The following is a 20,000-nucleotide window of genomic DNA, read 5'->3' on the forward strand; positions in this document are numbered from 1 at the left end:
AGTGAGTTGAGACGAGATGATGACATACCTCGCCGCAACCTGAAACTGCCAAACGCTGCCAGCAGAACAACTTCCAGTTGGGAAACGGAGCTGCAGACGGTTTGTTGCGGGTGCGTGGCCTACTTATCGCATTGCATCTACTTAGACAGTGGACAGGTGCCTTCTGCTTTGTGTTCATTCAGTCAGAGAGGAAAGAAGAGTTCACCACACTGTCAAGTCAGAGTTTGGGAAGCTTGTCTTTGTTGCGGGATGAGTGTGTTATGAGTGTGTCGTCTGAGCTGAAGTGAGGGATGAAAAGAAAGCAGAGACGAAGCTCTCAATCAGACTCTTTCAGGTAAATTCAAAGCCAAAGGAATTAGGCACTTACTGGGAAAAAAAAAAAAAAAAAAAAAGAAGAAAGATTTATTTAGTCAAGCATAATGGTTTTAAAAAGCGAACATCAAAGCATCTTCAAAACTCTTAATCGAGTATTACTACCGTACGGCTCAAGCAGTGACTCGGTGACACTTCCTTCCTTTAGTTTTAATCTTCTTTCCTTCAGTAAATGTTAACGCTGCGCGATAATTGCTCTGCCATTTAGTCCACAATTCTCGCAAAAGAGTTTTGGATCCTGAAAGCCAACAAAGACTTTTTTAATTTTATGCATAAATAACAACAAAAAAATCTGTCTATTCCCAAATGATCGTTCAGCTCTCCATCACACCGGATTTTGAGCAGATGTTTCACTGATTTGTTTATGGCTTTGTGCGTTGGTGTTGTGACTTGCACTGTCTCGCCTCACAGTGAAAGGGTTGTGGGTTCGAGTCCAGGCAGGGCCATTCTGGGAGGAATTTGCATGTTTTCTGTCGGTACTTTGGTTTTCTACTACAGTCTATAAACATACATTTGAGGTTAAATGGTGACGTTTCAAGTGAAAATTCATCTTTTTTTTGTCTCAGAAATGTCTTGTGTTGAAATGACAACATTTTTAAAAGGTGTCCATTCAAATGGCAGAAACACCGAAAACTATGTAGTGAGCACGTTGGACCCTGAGTTGGCGCTGTTGTTTGTATTTGTAAGGCCTACCGCTGAGAAAAGAAAGGAGAAGAACCATATAAACAATCAAATATTGTGGCTATGGTGCAGTTGGTAGAGCGGGTTGGTTCCCAAAGAGTCCTTAGTGTTTCTTACGTGTACAAATGTGATATTATCCACATTTCAATAATTTCACATGGTGTTGTTGGTTCAGAAACCTCGTATTCAAATTTGCAGCTCCTCCTTGATTTTCCTCCATTAGAATATTAGATCCTCGGAGCTGCATTCAGAATCTGCTGTGTCTGTGTGAGCTGGACTGGCTCCGCCCACACACACGCCCATCTATGGGAAGAGGAGGAAGTACTTCCTCTCGTGGTGTCATGTGCCAGAGCAGAGCTGCCTGATTGTGGGAGGAGTCAAAGGGGAGGAGCCTACTTTGATTGTGATTGGCTGAACCCCCGATGACACTATATAGGGTTTGATTTCTGATTGGCAGGTTGGAGCAACACACTTTTTAAAACCTGGAACAAGCCAGGGAGAGAGAGGACACACTTTATTCTCTTCTGGGGCGTCGTTCCAGGTGTGGAGATGATTAGTACTGCTGGAGAACCTTCAGGAAGTGGATTTTACATAATATGACCTATTTAAAATCTACAGAGGCCACAGGAAAACATGCAAACTCCACAGGTTTTAATGAGTAGTATTTAGCGGGGGTGGGGGTAGGGTGAGCATAGGGGGTAGGGGGTGGGGGGGTGGGCGACTACAAAGTGGATTGCTAGCGACTGATTCGAGGACGGCTCTCCAGCAAGTCTCCGGAAGGTACCGAGGGAAAGCATTCATCTTCACCATCTCCTCCTCTGTAGCAGGACAAACAGCATCCACCCCGTGGCCAATTAATCCATCTACCCCCCCCCCCCCCCCCCCCCCACGTGTCTCCGTGTCCCTTTTAATCTCCCTCTCTCCTCCTCCGCCTTGATGTGCTGAATCTTATTAACACACTTTGCTCGGCACAACAACTCTCCAATCAGCCGATCGGTTTGTCGACTCGCTAACACTCTGGCTGCCCCCCCACCCCCCAACCCTCGCCCTCCCCACCTCCACTCCTATATATTTGTCACACTGTGTTTCACCTATTTTAATTAGAGCGAGAGAGGAAAATTAGGTTTTCTGCCCCGCTCCCCCCCCCCCCCCCCGAAAAAACAAAAAACAATCCAGCACGTGGGGCAGAAGTGCATGAAAATGTTAATTAATGGTGGAGAGAGGCGAACGCCAGCAATTAGAGCGGGATCGCAAGATAAGTAAGCAGCCGACACTTTGATGAGTACAACAGATCTACACACACACACACACACACACACACACACACACTTACTTGTACTGTACACACAGGTTGACCTGAGCGTGGCCGCCCAGACGAGAACTGGGTGTTTGATGGAGGCTAAGCTGTTGGGAAACAGGAGTCTCGTCCACAAAGCAAACAAACGCAGCCACTGACAGGTGGATGAATAGAGAGAAACAACAACAACAAAAAAACACCAAAGAACCCGCCTGTACGTGGGTTATACTCCAGCTCTCTCCACTTTTTCTCTGCCTCGTTCGCTCCCGGCCTCTCTCTTTCTTGCTGCACTCGGTGGAGGAGACGGCGTCGCCTGGGGAGTAGAATTGCTTTTGTTTGGTAATGATACGATCTGTAGGTGTGTTTTCTGTGTGTGCTGTGCGCAGACACACCGATACTAGATGTTCTTTCAGCCGGTACAGATTATTTGTATTTCAGAGTGAAATGAGCCGGTATTATTTTTTACAAAGGCGTGATGGGGAAGCAGAAAGGGTTAACCCCCTCAGTGCTGAACTATCAATAAAACCCCCTCAGCCTTTAGAGAAAACAAGGCCTGAACATAAGATGTTGATAAAGATGGTTCACATAATTCTCAACACAACATTTTGCCCTAAACATTCACCTGTACATTACCTTTCAATCTCCACAAAGCATCCAGACCTAGATAAAGGATATTTCAAGATGAAATGTTGTAAAAAAATATGTTGGAAAGAGTACAACTTTAAGTTTAAAAAAAATTCTTGGACACTTGGATATCTTAAAAAAAAACAATTAACAATCACAACCGTGTCTGATCCTGACTGCATGGTTTTAGTTTAATGTAAAAATCATCTGTTTCTTCTTTTTTAAATCAGAAATGTTTTCAGATTGTTATTAGCATTTTTTTGTTTTTCTTAGAAATTTGGTGATCAAATTTGCATTAAATTCCCAGGGAGAGAGATTCCCAATCTGGGATCCAGGGCCAGGGAAAGTTTCCAAGATTAGATTTGTCAAAGAAAAACTGTTTGACAAAACTCTTAACTGACAGCACGTCCCCGTGTTTTTTTTTTTTAACAGACATAGTTCTTTCCTCCTCATTGACCTGAACCTGCAACTACACCTGGTGAAGAGCTGCTATAAATACGCCCAACCTGTAGGGGGCGTCGTCACGAATTGTGACGTAAATGTTCGCCTCCCCCTGTTCAGTTGCAAACGGAGACACAGTTTGTCTAAATCTGAAGTTTTCAACGCTGAGAAATGTCAGCGTGTTGTACAAACGTGTCCTGATGCTACATTGATATCAACAATCAGCAGCATCACTGATATCGTGGTTGGTTGTTTTCCTGCACTGGATTGGAGGCAGTCCAGTCCAAAAACAACTTTTATGATCAATTTCAATATACTTTTACAACTTTGATCACAGCTGCAGGATTGTCACTCATTCTTTGTCTTTTTCTCCTCTCCTCCTCCCGCCGTATGTTCTCAGGCGAGCCCGCCGTCGCCAGAGAGAACAACTGCCTCAACGCCGCCAAGGCCTGCAACCTCAACGACACGTGCAAGAAGTACCGCTCGGCCTACATCAGCCCGTGCACCAGCCGCGTGTCCACCGCCGAAGTCTGCAACAAGAGGAAGTGCCACAAGGCCCTGAGGCAGTTCTTCGACAAGGCAAGCCACCGCCGACGCCGAACGTACCCTCAAAACTAACCGTGGAGGCTTTTTTGGCCGTCGCTTCCGTATTGTTGAGAAAATGACAATCATTTGTCTGGAAGCACCGAGCAGCAGCTCGGAATGAAAGACGTTGTTTGTCGGCCAGTGACATATCATTTTCTCTTCTTTTTGTCTCCAGAACTGACAAACCTCCGTCTGCACAGCTTGTTTCTGAGATAAATCGAGGAATAAATTGATCCGTTGCAGCGCTGCTGACATCAACATTTTAAATGTTGTGTTGATATTAAATGTTTAAAAAAAAAATGGCAATTTTCAATATTGTAGCACATTCCTCCAAATACTGGCATCTGCACGTCAGTATTTGCCATTTTAAGCTGCTTTCTCTCGTTATGAATGTTTAACTAATCAAAAACAAGAAGCACAGTTTCTTGTAATAAATACATTTGGACAATCAGCATTAGTACGTCCTGAAAACTGTAAATTCTGATATGAAGGGTCTCGTGTTTTTAAATGATCACTGATTCAAGGATATATTTATGAATGGCAACATTACATATCTTGATTTCTCGGTATTGTTTTGATAAAAATATCTTCCCGACACATCATTATTGGCTTTTTCTTGCCTGATTATCACCACTAAAGTTTTATTACAACAACGGACCCACTTGCTCACAGTAATGAAGGAGTTTTATAATAATTTGCTGAGAGTTCACATTAATCCCGACAGAAATTCAGAGTCTAAAAGTGCTCAACATGCAACACAGACTTCATTTCTTTTACATAATAATCAGTACAAATGCAAGGATTTATCAGAAGAGCTTGAAGCAGCTGTGGGGAAAAAAAAGTGATTTGTGGAGAATCAGCATTAACAGTGATAACAAAATTTGTCAGATGAAAAACGTAGTGTCCAAAATACTCTAAAAATATTTCTATTTTTTCCTCACAATACAGGAAAAGTTGAAGATAAATCTGGGAAACCGTTTCTCTTTTGATGTCTTGCAGCCATTCTGCCATCGACGGCTGTTTTCTACCAAAATAAAAATCAAATGTTACTGTGGATGTATTGAAGCGCCATAACTGAAAAAAAACGTTTTTAATAATAATGCACACATTTTTTTATTAATTTAGCACCGCCATTGACTCCATGACTTTATCGTGCAATTTGATGTTGATTTTTGTGAATTTGAAAAACCAACTCTTTTTCAGAGTAAAGTTGTAGAACTAATCTGTATTGAATTATCATGAGCTTCGGGACCTAAAACCCACTGAACGTGGGCCTGCGGTTTCTTGCAGGTCCCTCCGAAGCACAGCTACGGCATGCTGTTCTGCTCGTGCCCGGTCAGCGACCAGACGGCGTGCTCCGAGCGCCGGCGCCAGACCATCGTCCCCGTCTGCTCGTACGAAGAGAAACAGACGCCCAACTGCCTGGAAGTGCAGGCCTCCTGCAAGACCAACTACATCTGCAGGTCAGCAGCAAAGAAAGCGTTCTGTCAAACCTGCTCCTGTTAGGCCCCGGGTTGAAAATGGTGGAGTTGACTTGCCAGGTCACTAGTTGGTGCTGCTGTTAGTTTTTGTATTGAAACCACACACACACACACACACACACACACACACACACACACACACACACACACACACATACACGCACGCAGCAGAGAACCATCCGCTCTAAACATTAACAATGGGAGAAGAAGACAGACGACCAAGATGTTAGTACTGTTCCATGTTAGTACGGTGACTGTCAAAATAAAAGCACCAAGTCCCAGGGGAATGTGGGCCGGGAGTCATGGAGGAAATGTTGTTCTTGGTGTCCGTCTACTGAGCATGTGCAGAAGAACTTTTTACTACGGCTGTAGTGAGGACGCGCAGTGGCAGCTTTTCGGGAAAGTTGTGTCCCCCCCCGTTTCCATGGAGATGGACTTGGTGCATTTTCAAAAAGTTGCGTTTTTTTTTATTACCCTGTTTCCACAGAGAGGGAGCATTTTCAAAAAATTGCACTTTCATCTTTTGCCACACAGACGGACTCGGCACATTTTCAAAAAGTTGCGTTTTTTTTACCCCGGTTTCCATGGAGATGGAGTCAGATCATTTTTGAAAAGTAACTTTTTTGTCCCGTGTCCACCGAGCAAGAGCGTTTTCTTAAAGTTGCATCTTCAGTGGCTCCGAGCACCGTTGTCATATAAACATTGTTAACTTGATCTAAACTTTAGCCTTCATTAGTGAGCTACTTTTAAACAAGTGGGTGGAACATTGAACAGCAATGTTTTACAATAAACTTCATTCAGGGGTTTAAAAGCCGACATTAAATCTGGAAAATTTGCAGATCAAAAACTGTTCGACTGGAGAAGAATCAGGCTCATTAAGACTCTGTAGTTTCCTTTTTTTAGATTATTTTTACTACGGCTGATATGTTGATGTATCCTTGTTAGCACTTTGGTGCTAATTAGTACAGACCCTCATCATGTTGGGGTGTCGTTGTGAGCTCTCTGTGCTAACGCTGGTAATTATGACACTGTGCAGCATCAAATGTAAAAATCTGACAGGACTTTGGCACTGAGGTAATGATCACAGGGTCATGGGCGACAATGTGTCGTCTGTTAGGTGTTAATGATCTGCAGGAACCCGTCAAAATCACACCGTCCAGAAAGTATACAGATGCAAGAGTTCACCGACAAAACAGTGCAGAGTCACAAGTCACATGGATCGGATTTCAGGAGGAAGTCGTAGTGATCTAAGAAAAGCAACGTGTCTACAGGAAGACCATGCAAACCCCACAAAGTCCATCAACTCAGATTCTAGCTTTACGTGAAGCTACAGTGTGCAAATGAAACTAAAAACAAACAAACTGCAATGCCGTCCAAGGTAAAAAGGTTAAAGGTACGATGGAAGAGCAGATGAGTTGTGGAACTCCTGGGGGGGGGGGGGGGTCATCACGGTGCAGTTCCATCTGGACGGGACGAAACAAAACACACCTCATTTATGTCTGCTTTGTTTACCTTGATGCCTTTTTTTTGATAGATGCAAATTACAGTTCAGAAAGTACGGTACTTTAATGTTGTTTCCATAATGTTTCCATAATGCCTATTACGATGTAATTAACACGTTGCTGGAATTCAGGCACCAATGGAAGCTGCTGCCACGCAAGACGCTGTCGATCCATTGGGAGCAGTTTGGGGGTTCAGTGTCTTGCACGTGGACCCTTTGGCACGTACGCGGGTGGTGTCGATGTGGGAATCGAACCTGCAACCCTAACGATTGAGAGACGACCACTCTCCCGGCCGCCCCGCAAAACTCTCCTGATTTCCCTTCATGTGTGAGGCCTCAGAGTCGCTCCCACACACCTGGCACCGCGGGGGTTCTGCATTTAGAGTCAGTCAGTGATGGATGTCTGACGCAGATCTCCGCCTCTGGAGTCTGGTGGGTCTCTGGGATTAAATGGAGGCATTAAAGCATCATAAATGAGCTCCATTTGGACTGTAGCCTCCGGTCCCCCCCCCCCCCACCCCCCCCTCTTTCTCCACACAACAGCAGTAGATTCCAGCCACAAATGTCTCTCCTTCCTCCCATATTTGTCTTATTTTTAAACATGCAATTTTGGGGAGATGTTTTCGGGGGCCCTGCATCCGTCAGACATACGCTCGGTGCTGAACAACAGGTCCCCCCCCAACCCCCCCCGCTCCATTTGTCAGATGGCGCTGATGGATTAAAGCGGTGCGTTTCCAGCAGCTCGCCCACCATATGTCAGGTGTAGTATACTGGCTGCTGTTGACAACCTTCCGCAGCAGACTGCTGTGATTAGAGGGTTCACGCTGGGAGGCCATATATGTGAGCGTGTGATGCTCACAAGTGTTTCTCAGTGGGAGGTTGTAAGTTTCCCTTTCAGATGCACAGAAATCCTTTAAAGCCGGGATTTTCATCGGCGCTTTAAAAAAAAAAAAAAACCCAAAAACCAAACATCTCCATCATTCCAGTCTCACTTCATTTGAAGAAACTAAGCCGATGCAGCAGAAATCATGAATATATTCAGGCCTCGAAGGAATACGAGACGGGTTTTGTACCACATTAGTGGTAGCTTTTGGAAATGTGTTTTACTTTCCCAAAAATATTGTCATAATTTCATATATGTTCAAGCTGTATTTTTTCTCATTTGAAAATGTATTCAGAAAGAAATTATTTGTAATAATAATAATAACATACAAAATAATATTGTATTTATAATGTTTACATTATACAATAAATTGAATTTCTAATACTTTTATTTTATTATTATTATTATTATTATTATTATTATTATTATTATTATTATTATTATTATTATTGATGGATATATCTTTTAATATCAAGCTAAGTAAATTGAACATCATAAATATATAAGATAAAAATGACTAATTATTTAAAATTATTTCAATAATTTTCCCTATTTACCATTTCTATTATATTTTTGTTAATGCCACTTTATATATTACAGAATTATCGCACTGACTTTCATATAAAGTTAATAATATTGAGGAATTCTCAAATAATATGTGTAAAATGATATATATATATAAAATCTTATCTTATCTTTTTTTCTTTTCCAAATGTAACACCGGGCAACTTTTCTTTGTCCGTCCCGGAGTCAGTCCATCACACTTAAGCACACTTCAGAGAGTGACTTTCTCAGGAATCCGGAACTGCGTTTCAATTTCACATGCCACTGCACCTGCGGCCAAAGTGTAAACAAACATTTGCGGAGGCAGCAAATGAAACAGAACGGACTTGGCGGGGAATTGCCTTTTCGCCTGGCTCATTACGGGATCTAAAGCCGCGGCGGCGTGCGTAAGAGGGTCATCTCCCTCCACTGAAGGCGGCTATTAAGAAGCCTAATTAAATAGAGAGAAATGACTGCCACTGCACACTAATTTGGATTTTGCTGCGTATTTACAGTGGCGCAGGCCATCAGATTTCACTTCCACAGTTTAAGAACTTGTCTCTGAAGTAGTTGTGGCTCTGTCTCGTGTTTAAGGTCACGACTCGCCGACTTCTTCGTCAACTGCCAGCCGGAGCCTCGCTCGCTGTCGGGCTGCCTGAAGGAGAACTACGCCGACTGCCTCCTCGCCTACTCGGGACTGATCGGTGAGCTCACCTGCTGACGGATGTCGGTTCTAAGACTGTGTGGGATCCAATCTAAAAGTCTGGGGTCTTAATGATCTGAAACATGATTTTAATGTTCCACGGGTGTTTCATTGCAATTTGTTTGAAAGCACTTCGCGTCGCGACGTGCCTGAGTGGTGCCGCACTGATGCACAATCTAAGACAGATCTATAAAACCATGCTTATGCACAATGTCACGGCTCTATAAATGAGCATGTATGAGACGGGGAAGAAGTTCAACACATCTCAAGTCAACATTTGATCCTAATTGTAATGTTCTTCCCTGATTGGATTTACTGATACTTGCAATTATTGTCAGTCAATCAAAAAACATCTATACAAAATATTTATATATATATCATTCTTATATAACCTTCCATATGTAACGTGCCACTGTCTGGAAGACGTACGCTAAATTGACCACATGGTCTCTTTACGTCTTCATTGTGTACGCGACAGCGTTTCAAGCACTTGTCATTGATTTCTTGTTTCCTAAAAGTTGCCTGTTTACAAGCGACGTTTTGAAAAAAGATGCAGTCGGCACATTGGGCCACTAGTGGGTGCCGTCGTTTGTTTTTTCGATAATGAAACCACACACGCATGCAGCGGGGAATGATGCGCTACAAACATGAGCAGTGGCGGTTCCACCGCCATGCCACTCTGGACTCCAGCACGGCGAACTGTCCAGCGCCCGTCCTCTCAAAGACACCAGACTCACACACGTCCAGGCAGCAAGTCCATTCTGCCTCCTGCAAAACAAAAAGACCTGCTTTGGAGCGCAGCCAGCTCCGGGGAACAATCCATTGGGAGAGCGAGAAATCACTGACTGAAGCTATTTACTTTCCCTCGCAGAGAGAGAGAGAGAGAGAGAGAGAGAGAGAGAGCGAGAGAGAGAGAGAGAGAGAGAGAGAGCCTGTTCTTCAACTGCAGCTCCTCTGCATCCCACCTCCTACAGGAACTGTGCTCCTGCTGTGCACAGGAGGGAAAATGAAAACCCTGAAATGATGTGTAGCAGCGATAATGTATTACGGTTTTGACAACAATCTCTCTGACTTGACATAAAAGCATGAATGACTGTTCCAGCGTCAGAAGTGGCACCAATTGAGTGTGGAAATTACACCAAACTTGCTGTCCTACTTATAGACATTCTTTTGATTGTCTGTCGGAAGAAGAGCGTTTTCTTTAGATTTTTGAAGTTTGTTAGAACAGAAGACAATGAAAGTGATATCATCTGCGTCGGATTTTAGTAAAACATATAACTGTGTCATCTGCATAGAATGCATGACGCTTATTCCACCAAGACCCCAGGGTTAAGATGTATAAATTGGATAACAGTGTGGACAAAATTGGACAGGTTTACGAGAATACAAAGAGGCTGCCGTCTTTCAAATAGACTCAGTGTCTATTCACTTCTAAGTATTTCTAATTTTGAGATATTCAGCTGTGAACTGGTTTGACAATCAGTCTTTAATGTTGGTATTGCTGCCTCTATTGGAAATAGCATCCGTTATGCAGGATTCATTTTAAATGTGTTTTATGGTTAGAAGAAGAAATGTTTATGATTACTTAAATTTTGATTTGGCCCCAGCGGTGCAAAGACTGTCCGTTAGAAAGTGGACTTGAGGAAATGTGAGTTACGATTGGGCTTTGATTAGTTCAGTTGTTAAAAAACTGTTTGTTCCCCAGTTTTTACCTTCAATAAGTGGCACAGTTTAGTGTGTGTCATCTGCATTCAGCAACACATGTTAACTTCATGGTGACGCGGGTTAGCATGGACAGGAATTTATGTGGAAAAGTGATTTATTTTGCATTATTGATTTAAATCCAAAACTTAAAGCCTATTTAAACAACACGTTTTTGCACATAAACTGAAATATTGCAAGACTTTTTGTGGATTAAAATAAATCCCAACTTTATTAATAACTATTAAACTACATAATTATTACTTTGAAATGAAATTTTATTTATTTATGTAATTTTTATTTTATTTATTTATTTATCTATCTATCTATCTATCTATCTATCTATCTATCTATCTATCTATCTATTTATTTATTTATCTATCTATTTATTTATTTATTTATTGCCCTGTAATAATAATATCTTCAGTATCTCTGACTGTTTTATAAGATGAGATGAGATGTTTTTCCTGAAACTTTCCTTTGCTGAATTAACTGTAAATCAGATGGAGGTTATTGTCAGGTTAACCCTGACACATGTTGTACAAGTTGTACAAGTTGTACAAGTTGTACATGTGGTACATTCACACGGTCAGTATTCTCTCATTAAAGGCCTTTGGTACAATGTTGGTTCCTACATGTCTCACACAAACGGCCGTTACTCTGGAAATTGAGTGGACGACAGTAATTTATTTACTTGTTTACTGAACTCGCATCTCAGGAAAATTTAATGGCGATTACAAGGCAAAGGCTGTGAACGGCTCTCAGTCAAAGTGACACAAACTGCTTTTCATCAAGAGATAATTTTCTCATTAAACCAAAAAGTTTACGAGGGGTTTCTAGTTTTACTTTGGTAAAACGATTTCCACCAGTTGAACTGTCTGTGTGCTGTGTCTCGCCGGCTCCAGGGACCGTGATGACGCCCAACTACCTGCGCTCGCAGAAGATCAGCGTGTCGCCGTTCTGCGACTGCAGCAACAGCGGCAACAACAAGGACGAGTGCGACAAGTTCACCGAGTTTTTCACGGAGAACACCTGCCTCCGTGAGTCTTTCCACCAGCCTCTGACTCTCCCGCTGTAGCTTATCTGCTCCTTGGAGTCTATTTCCATCCAACCCTCCCTTCCATGTTGCCCTTTTATCCCTCTCCTTTCTTTCCTTGTCTCCCGCTCCTCACCAAACATCTCCCATTGCTCTGCCGGCATTGTTGTCCCGCCGCACTGTGAAGAAAGCTCCATATTGCAGCGCTGGTGTGTGTGTGTGTGTGTGTGTGTGTGTGTGTGTGTGTGTGTGTGTGTGTGTGTGTGTGTGTGTGTGTGTGTGTGTGTGTGTGTGTGTGTGTGTGTGTGTGTGTGTGTGTGTGTGTGTGTGTGTGTGTGTGTGTGTGTGTGTGTGTAACTCGGTGTTCCTCCTGCTCCAGATCTTTGACAGAAAGCAGCTTTTTCATCCCAAACCTCTTACACAATGACTTTAATTAACAAGCCTTCCTCAAACGCACACACACTCTCCCTCCCTCTCATCCTTGCTCTCCGCCACACATTTAAAAACACACTTTCTTTTTTTCTTTTCTTTTTTTTCTTCCCCACAGCCAGGATTAATAAGCCACAAGCCGTTCCTACAGCGCCTCGGCGACACGAGACAGATTCATTGTGTATTGTGTGTGTGCGTGTGCATGTGTGTGTGTGTGTGTGTGATCAGAGCAGATTGCGCTCCTCTTGTTTAGCTGGTCCGCTAAGCGTCGGTCCGCCGACACGCGACAGGCCTGAAGTGTAACACGAAGCGTCATTGATGTCAGAACGCAGGGTCAAGCTGAAAGGACATCCGCGCGTGAAATAACTCACACTTTTTATGGTTATTGAAACCCCGAGGACCAGAATTTATTACGAGAAAAATGTCTCTGAGTTGCAGGAATGAAAATAGATCGCCGTCCGTATACTTTTAATTCCGCCGTATCCAAGTCAGGACCAATGACATCTTAAAACCGGTTGTGAGAAAGACTCACATTTTAGGCGATGACAAGAATCTTTAACGTTCTCTTCATCTCTGGCATTTCTACTTTCACCCCCAAAATGGTTAAAAATGACATCAGTGGGACGTAAATGGGAAAATCAGCTAATTTGAGATGTTTTTTCATTAATACCTTGATCAACAGCCAGAATGAATCTTGGCTGCTGTTTGATTAATTTAGTATCTTCAAGACCTTTAAAGGTCACCTGTGAGGGGAAAAATGTTAAATATTCTTTAACACCTACATACTCATTAACCATGAACTATCGTGAAGCACTTAGAAACGGAGGAAAATGAATGATTTATATTCTATGAAGCTCCAACATTTGTGATGCAAAGTGCGAGGCCAGCGGCTTCTAATGTGAGAAAGATCCGGGTTTAGCGCTAAATCTACCGTCACGGCTCTACATCACTACCATCACAGATCTACCATCACAATGTGTCCAGAGGGGAAAGGAAGAGGAGCATGTGGGTTTGAATTTGGGCATCATTAAGAAGAAAACACTGCGTAGTTGTAGTTCAGGGTTTTCATGTTGAAGAAATGTGTGAATCAACACATTACGACACGTTACGAGACAAACAGTTGGACGTTGTTGTGATGTGTCTGTTAAAGTTTATATGTTGAGAAATACGTTAAATGTAAGATATTTCATTATCTGTGCTGTCATCATATATATCATACTGAATACGATTGAAATAAATACGATTCTGACTGGAGACAAGTATCTCCATAAGGTTGTTACTTACCGCGTGGAGCATTAATCCTTGATAATAACTACATTTCACATACGTGGACGGAGTGGTCTGGACTGCGGGATGTTGCTCCACTCATCAGAGTGATAAATGAGTTCCACACATCGACTGCCGTCGATTAGCAGGTGTCAAGCTCCCTGCATTTTCCTTGCTAATTGACTCGGTTAGGAGTCGAATTGACGAAGCAATCAAGCAGGAAACACATGTCAACGTGTCCGTTTTGCCCTTAAGTGGGAGTGTGCAGGAGATAATGGCGTGCGTTGGAAATAACGAGCGGCACGCTCGATGAGGAAGGAGGGAAAGAGTAGAAGAAGAAGAAGAAGAAGAAGAAGAAGAAGAAGAGAGTGGCTGGACTCGGACAAAGTGGGCGCTTTGATGTTCCCTGTCGGTGTGACAGCTCAGACAGAGACGAGACGCAGCCTAGTTTTTGTCCTTCCACACCTCCTGGTCTTCTGTGAACCCCGTCTCCGCCGCGTCTCCGCCGCGTCTCCGCCCCGTCTCTGCCGTCTTCTCACCTGGCCAGGTCGGCGACAAGCGCCGCCGCAATTCTCTTTTGAGTGTGCGTCAACGCCAGATCAAAGAGGGATGACGTAGGTTGAAGCTGCCTCCGTTTCTGGTGTTTGTGCAGAGTGGAGGAGTTTCCACCCCCGCCGCTTTTTTTTCCTTTTACTCTTCCTCTCACATGTCCCACGCTTCGTCTCTCCGTCTCCTCTGGAGCCGTCCTCCCTCTCTCTGCTCTCATTAAGCTTGCTCAGCAGTAACTGGAACTGACAACGCTGAAGACCCTGACACACGCCGGCTACAGGGTCACGACCAGTGAGAAACTTGATGACAGAATAGATAGAAAATATTGGGGGGGGGGGGGTGCTATAAAAGGAAAAAAACAGGATCTGAGGGGACTTTGTCTTCCTTTCACTTTGATCTCATAAAATCGGGATTCACAGAGTCGGGACAAATGGACACATATTCCAATTTATTTGCGCTTAATTCATTCAAAATTCCTAAATCTATTAAGAAAATGTGAATTAAACTAAGGCGGTAGTAGTAAACACAACCTCCCTCTCTTTCCTGCCACCGGAATTTTCTCCACACCGCTGCCCAAGCTTCGATGTATTCAGAGCTTTTCCAGCCCGACCTGCTCAGCATGCGAAGGTCGCTGCAGCCGGGACAATTCTAGTGTTACAGCAGACCTGGAACATGTAAAGTGAGATAAAGTGGTGATGTAGACATCGGCCAGAAGGCGAACTCTCACTGCTCACACCAGCGCCACCGCCATATCCTGTTTCTTCTAATGTTGTTGAAGGTTAGACGTTCGATGGCGGCAGTGTTATATCTCGCAGATAAAGACGGATTAATGCCTCATTTTGAATTGATCACCTTCACGTTTACTTTCTACCTTGTGCAAAACTGGGTGGAGTAAACAACACATCCCATATTGTTTAATATTGTGTCACACTCGTTTTAGTTCAAGGGAAAAACATACAGTCCAGTTTCATCCTAAGTGGGCCGGACTGGTAAAATAGTGCCATAATAACCTTTATATATAAACTTCAAAGTTTTTCTTTGTTGTGGTGCAGATATATGTGTTGAAAATGTCAGTATTTTTACAAAGCCAAAGAATTACCACCAGAAATGACATTTCAATCTCAACATAACGCCACTTTTAAATCAATATTGTGATGCAAACTACTGAGAAAAAAAAAAAAAAAAGTGCAGTTAATGTGAACTGTTTGTTGTTTTTTTCCCTCTATGTGTTGAATTATAGATTGACAGTGTAATAATGTGGAATTTTTTTCTAGTTCTTTGTGTTTTATCACTTTATAAAAGCATGAAGTTAAATGAAATTTAGTGGAACTTGAGAAGAAAAGTAGGAACACATTCAAGAAACAGAATATTCTCCTGTACCTTTTACAAACTCACGCTGACAGCAAGGCTAATGCTAGTCGGCTATCTTTCATGGCAACATCAACAGCAACAGTGTTGTGTTTTGTCTGGTTCTCTTAGGAAATTTGATTTTTTTTAATATATATATATCTATCTTCTGTTTGTTTTTAAATGTCCATTTCCTTGGTAGTTTGGCCGGACTGGAGCCTCTTGCAGCCGGGTTTGGGCCTCAGGCCTTATGTTCCACTCCACTGCTCTAGTTATAGAGTCACTATAGAGTCATTCTAGTTATTTATTTATTTTTTTTATTAAAGCACTGGTCACCTCCTTAAGAGCAAGTGTGTTAACGTGTTTCCTCATGGATAAAACTCAAACAGTCAAAAGTTCATATTTAAAACTGACTTCAAACTGCCTGTCTGGACTGGACCAGCAAATACGACAATTTATCCTGTTTTTAATATAAAAAGAGGCACATAACCATGATCTATGGCACAATTAGCCAAATCATGAAGCAGAGAGCAACATTTTGAACATCTTAGGTTAAAAGCTGAGTGAAAATGGACCTTACACCGATACCAGTGTCAGGGGTCTCGTACTCATAAAAAGTCACGTTCAATCAAAAATGCGTTATTTCATCTGGCTACGATTGGGGAAAAACGAGACCAATTTCAAAATTAGAATCAAATCTTAAGCTGACACCACTTGGCGTTCTCTGCAGAGTCCGGTAATGAAAACAGTGATGAAATGTGTGTTTGTCTGATTCTAACGGAGGTCGACCCTGCAAAGCAGATGAAGTAAAGTCATCTTTGACTTCCTCTCAGTTGAAGATTGATCGTCACGTTTATTAAATGTGCAGAGTGGAACTAACTCAGAGGTTGTTTCTAGGTCAGATGCAGATTAATCAGGAGGAGAGAGAGAGAGAGAGAGAGAGAGAGAGAGAGAGAGAGATGGGGGGCGAGCGAGGCCACGTTATTGTCTTGAGGAGCCGTAAAAGTTTGAGCCGAGTCGATCCGGCTCCACGTATTTCTGCACATGTACTCTCGCCAGATGTCTCGCGCCTCGACACATTCCTGGAAACACTGTCAGAAGGAACGTCTCCAGTCGGACTCGGCTGAAGCTCTTTGAGGAGCAGCGCCGAGGCCGTCAGAGCGACGAGACGGGAAGCTGCTGAAGCAACACGTCCAGCAACACGTGGCGCTTTCTGATCCATGGAGGACGGCGAAGCTTTTATATATATACACACACACACATATAAGTGGGATGAGGTAGCCAAACAGCACCACAGTGTCTCTGGGTAAACGATATCAGATGATCCTCTCTTGAGCCGGAGTCGGATAAAGCAGGTACAGACTGTAAAACGACTGACGCTACTGGAAAATACCTGCACTCACTCACACTTCACATTTCTTCACGCACAGAGGATTTAAAAAAAATACATTAAAAAAATGATACCTTCACATCTGCAGCTGCTTCTTGGGCTTTTAAAGCATCGTTCCTGGCAACGAGTGAAGAGATTTGAAGCTCTGGGTGTCGGTTGATGAGTTCCACTGCCACGGGTCGACACGTATACTTCACCACGTGTTTTCTCGTCGCCTGTGCTCGCGACCAACTTCATTTACCATCGACAAACACGTGTTTTGGGCATAATCGTGCAGCAAAAGTCGAGTTGAGAGAGGGGAGTAATCCTTACAAGGAAGTTAACAGGATGGTCAAAGTGAAATATTGAACTGTTACGGTGTTTCGGTAAGTTGTGCTCAGACGCTTCACCTCGCACGCAGCCTCATTTGTTACACGGGACTTTGAAGTGATATTTATGTTAATTTGAACATGGATCAGTCGCAGAAATCCCCAGGAGTAACGGCTTTATTATGTGCCGTGCATCATGTGGACATGGGCGCTCATGTGTGTATGAATGTTTTAGTGAGGTTAAAGAGTTGTTATGCAGATCAGCTCTTCCTTCTTTTACCACAGGATCAGGGTCATAATTCAGCGTTGAAGGGAAGAATATCATTACGTTCAAACAGCGTCTCTGGAAAGCTCAGCTTTTCTCTGATGTATGTGTGTGTGTGTGTGTGTGTGTGTTTTACATCAAAGCCATAGAAAGCTATTAATAGGGCCACTAATGGACTCTAATGGTAAATAGCCACATCAGCACTCAGGTTTTTTTGACGGTGTGGTGAATTTATAATGGAGAACGGTGATAACAAAACCTAAGTACCTTCTAACTCTCCTTTAATTGTGGTTGAGACCGGCGCAATACGCACTTTTATTTGAACACGGGGACCAGCCGGCAGGTGATTCACGGTGAGACGAGGCCCCGGCGGTAAACTGACCCATTGAGAGGCGTGTGGAGTTCATGCTTCGTAAACTCAGACGTATCAGATTATTGTTCATACGACCAAGAACATCAGCCAACATATCAACACGATTTTGGTTTAAGACTGTGTAGGTCTGTAACACGTCGCCAAGCAGTTTGGAGTTAAGCTAATTAAAAGCTAAAGCTACACTCGGTAGAGCGCACGCCTTCACCAAGGCCACATTAGTTTTCAGAATCAAGTTGGCATCACCAGCATGATAGCCGTTAGCTCATATCGATGCTAACTAGCCAGGCACTGTGTGAAAGCTGAGCTGAGCTGGGAGCGTCTCCATGGCAACAGATGCTGATCTCCTCCATGAAGTGCCTCTCTCATCCGCTTTGTATGGGGAATTAGTTCTCAGTTTTTAAGGATTTATTTTGGAGATGGCTATATGTTAACGTCACAAAATCAAATCGATTGGTCGAAAAATTGGTCAAATTCATACATATATACATTTTCTGGTAAAACTCAGTATTTGGTTTGAACATAATTAGCAATGTCTGTAATTCTATAATTCTTTTAAGTCCATCCCTAATTTAAGAAATAAACTATTGGTACGCTCTCGAGCTTTACCTCTGCCGATGATTCAAAGTGCTCTTTTTTTGCAGGCCGTAGACTTGCAGATTTGTTAATTTGCAGAACGATGTCGGGTTTATTACACTTGATGTGGTCGTATTTCTACCAACATTAATATGTATGAAACGGCTAAAATGCTGGTAAGAATGAATTTGCTGCACAGATGTTGCTTCGACGTTTCACATGCCGTGTGTTTTGTCCTTTTAGAATTCTTTAGCTTATGTCTGTTATATTATTAAACTGTTATTAAGGAAAGGATGTCAGGACATGGGATCTACATTGGTTTACTAGTAATACGTGTTGTCATTGTGCATGCATTGTTTTTCTTTTCATACATCCTCCCACAACCTGAAAACATGCAGATGTGAGCAGTTTAATCTTGTCCTTGTTCACAGTCTCTTCGTTGAGCCCGTCCAGTGTTTAATCCTGTGTTTCGTCCATAAGTTGCCAGACTTTTTGTCACAGCTTCCTGCAATCCAAGAGGGACGTATGGACGTGATAATGAAAGCATCTCGCTCCTCCCTGCAGGCAACGCCATCCAGGCCTTCGGAAACGGGACGGATGTTGGGGTGTGGCAGCCCATGTCTCCGGTTCAGACCACCACCTCCACCACCACCCCCTACCAAAGAAACCGCGAGCGCAGCCCCAACACCATCGACAACCACATCAACACAGACCCCGGCATCTACCACTTCTGTGGCAGCCTACAGGTGAGACACACACACACACACACACACACACACACACTTGGGGAAGACGTCTCACATCTCTTCTTGCACAGTTCATATATGAAGTCTGATCGAGTCCCAGCCACGTCCAAACTCTGGTTTTAATTATAAATGCAGCATGCTGCACAAACCTAAAACCAGTAAGCTGCTGAATGTCTCCACACACCAGATCCTGGTTTGAATTCTCAGCTGGGAAAATGCCACTGCTGTAATCCTGTAAGAGGATTTTTCTTTTTTTCTTTCCCGCACACCACATTTTATGAATGTTCTGTTGCATAAAACATGAAATAAACCTCTGAAAAGTCATCTGCCAACATCTATTGGACTGTTGATAGCCAACGCAACACTAATGAAATGCAATCTCCAGAAAAGTGATCACAGCCCTAAACTAGAACGGGCGCTCAGTCGAGCGTATACCTTGGCCAACGCTACATTTGTCACCATGGAAACCAATAGATTATGAGGTTATTTGATCCACCACACCAGTCCTTCCATCATTTGCCAGAGTCGTTTGAATTGCTTCATGTTATCACTGTTTGACACTGATGTACACGGATTTCACAATTTCCATGTGATTCCCCCCGACCGCTCACCAGGGTCATGAATGTCTGCATGAGGGTCTGCATCATGTGACAAATCCCAGGATGGAGAATTGAAAACTGAACGTTTTGGTGTTGGCTTAACATCCATTGAATTAAAACTGACCGCGTTATGACAAAAATGCTTTTTTGATCTTTTTGTAATCTAGACCTCTGCCCCAATTGCTCTTATATTATGTTTAATATAATCATTAGATAAAGACAAATCATCCCTGAAAGCTTCATGCAATTCCGGCGAATAGTTTTTTTGTGAAAAGTTCACGGAATGCAACGGAACATAATGTAACGT

General features: G+C 43.0%; 1 protein-coding gene across 2 annotated transcripts in view; it reads left to right on the forward strand.

The window, feature by feature from the left end:
- Nucleotides 1-20,000, forward strand: part of gfra1a (gdnf family receptor alpha 1a) — a 128,770-nt gene that overhangs the window by 88,927 nt on the left and 19,843 nt on the right. For both annotated transcript variants that reach the window (XM_080507845.1, XM_080507846.1), the window contains 5 exons: nt 3,816-3,994; nt 5,291-5,463; nt 9,003-9,112; nt 11,718-11,852; nt 18,913-19,094. In XM_080507845.1, the coding sequence (XP_080363971.1) occupies nt 3,816-3,994; nt 5,291-5,463; nt 9,003-9,112; nt 11,718-11,852; nt 18,913-19,094 (779 nt within the window). The remainder of the gene's footprint in view (nt 1-3,815; nt 3,995-5,290; nt 5,464-9,002; nt 9,113-11,717; nt 11,853-18,912; nt 19,095-20,000) is intronic.

The sequence above is a fragment of the Blennius ocellaris genome (assembly GCF_963422515.1).
Source record: "Blennius ocellaris genome assembly, chromosome: 13".
In the NCBI taxonomy this organism is placed as follows: Eukaryota; Metazoa; Chordata; class Actinopteri; order Blenniiformes; family Blenniidae; genus Blennius; species Blennius ocellaris.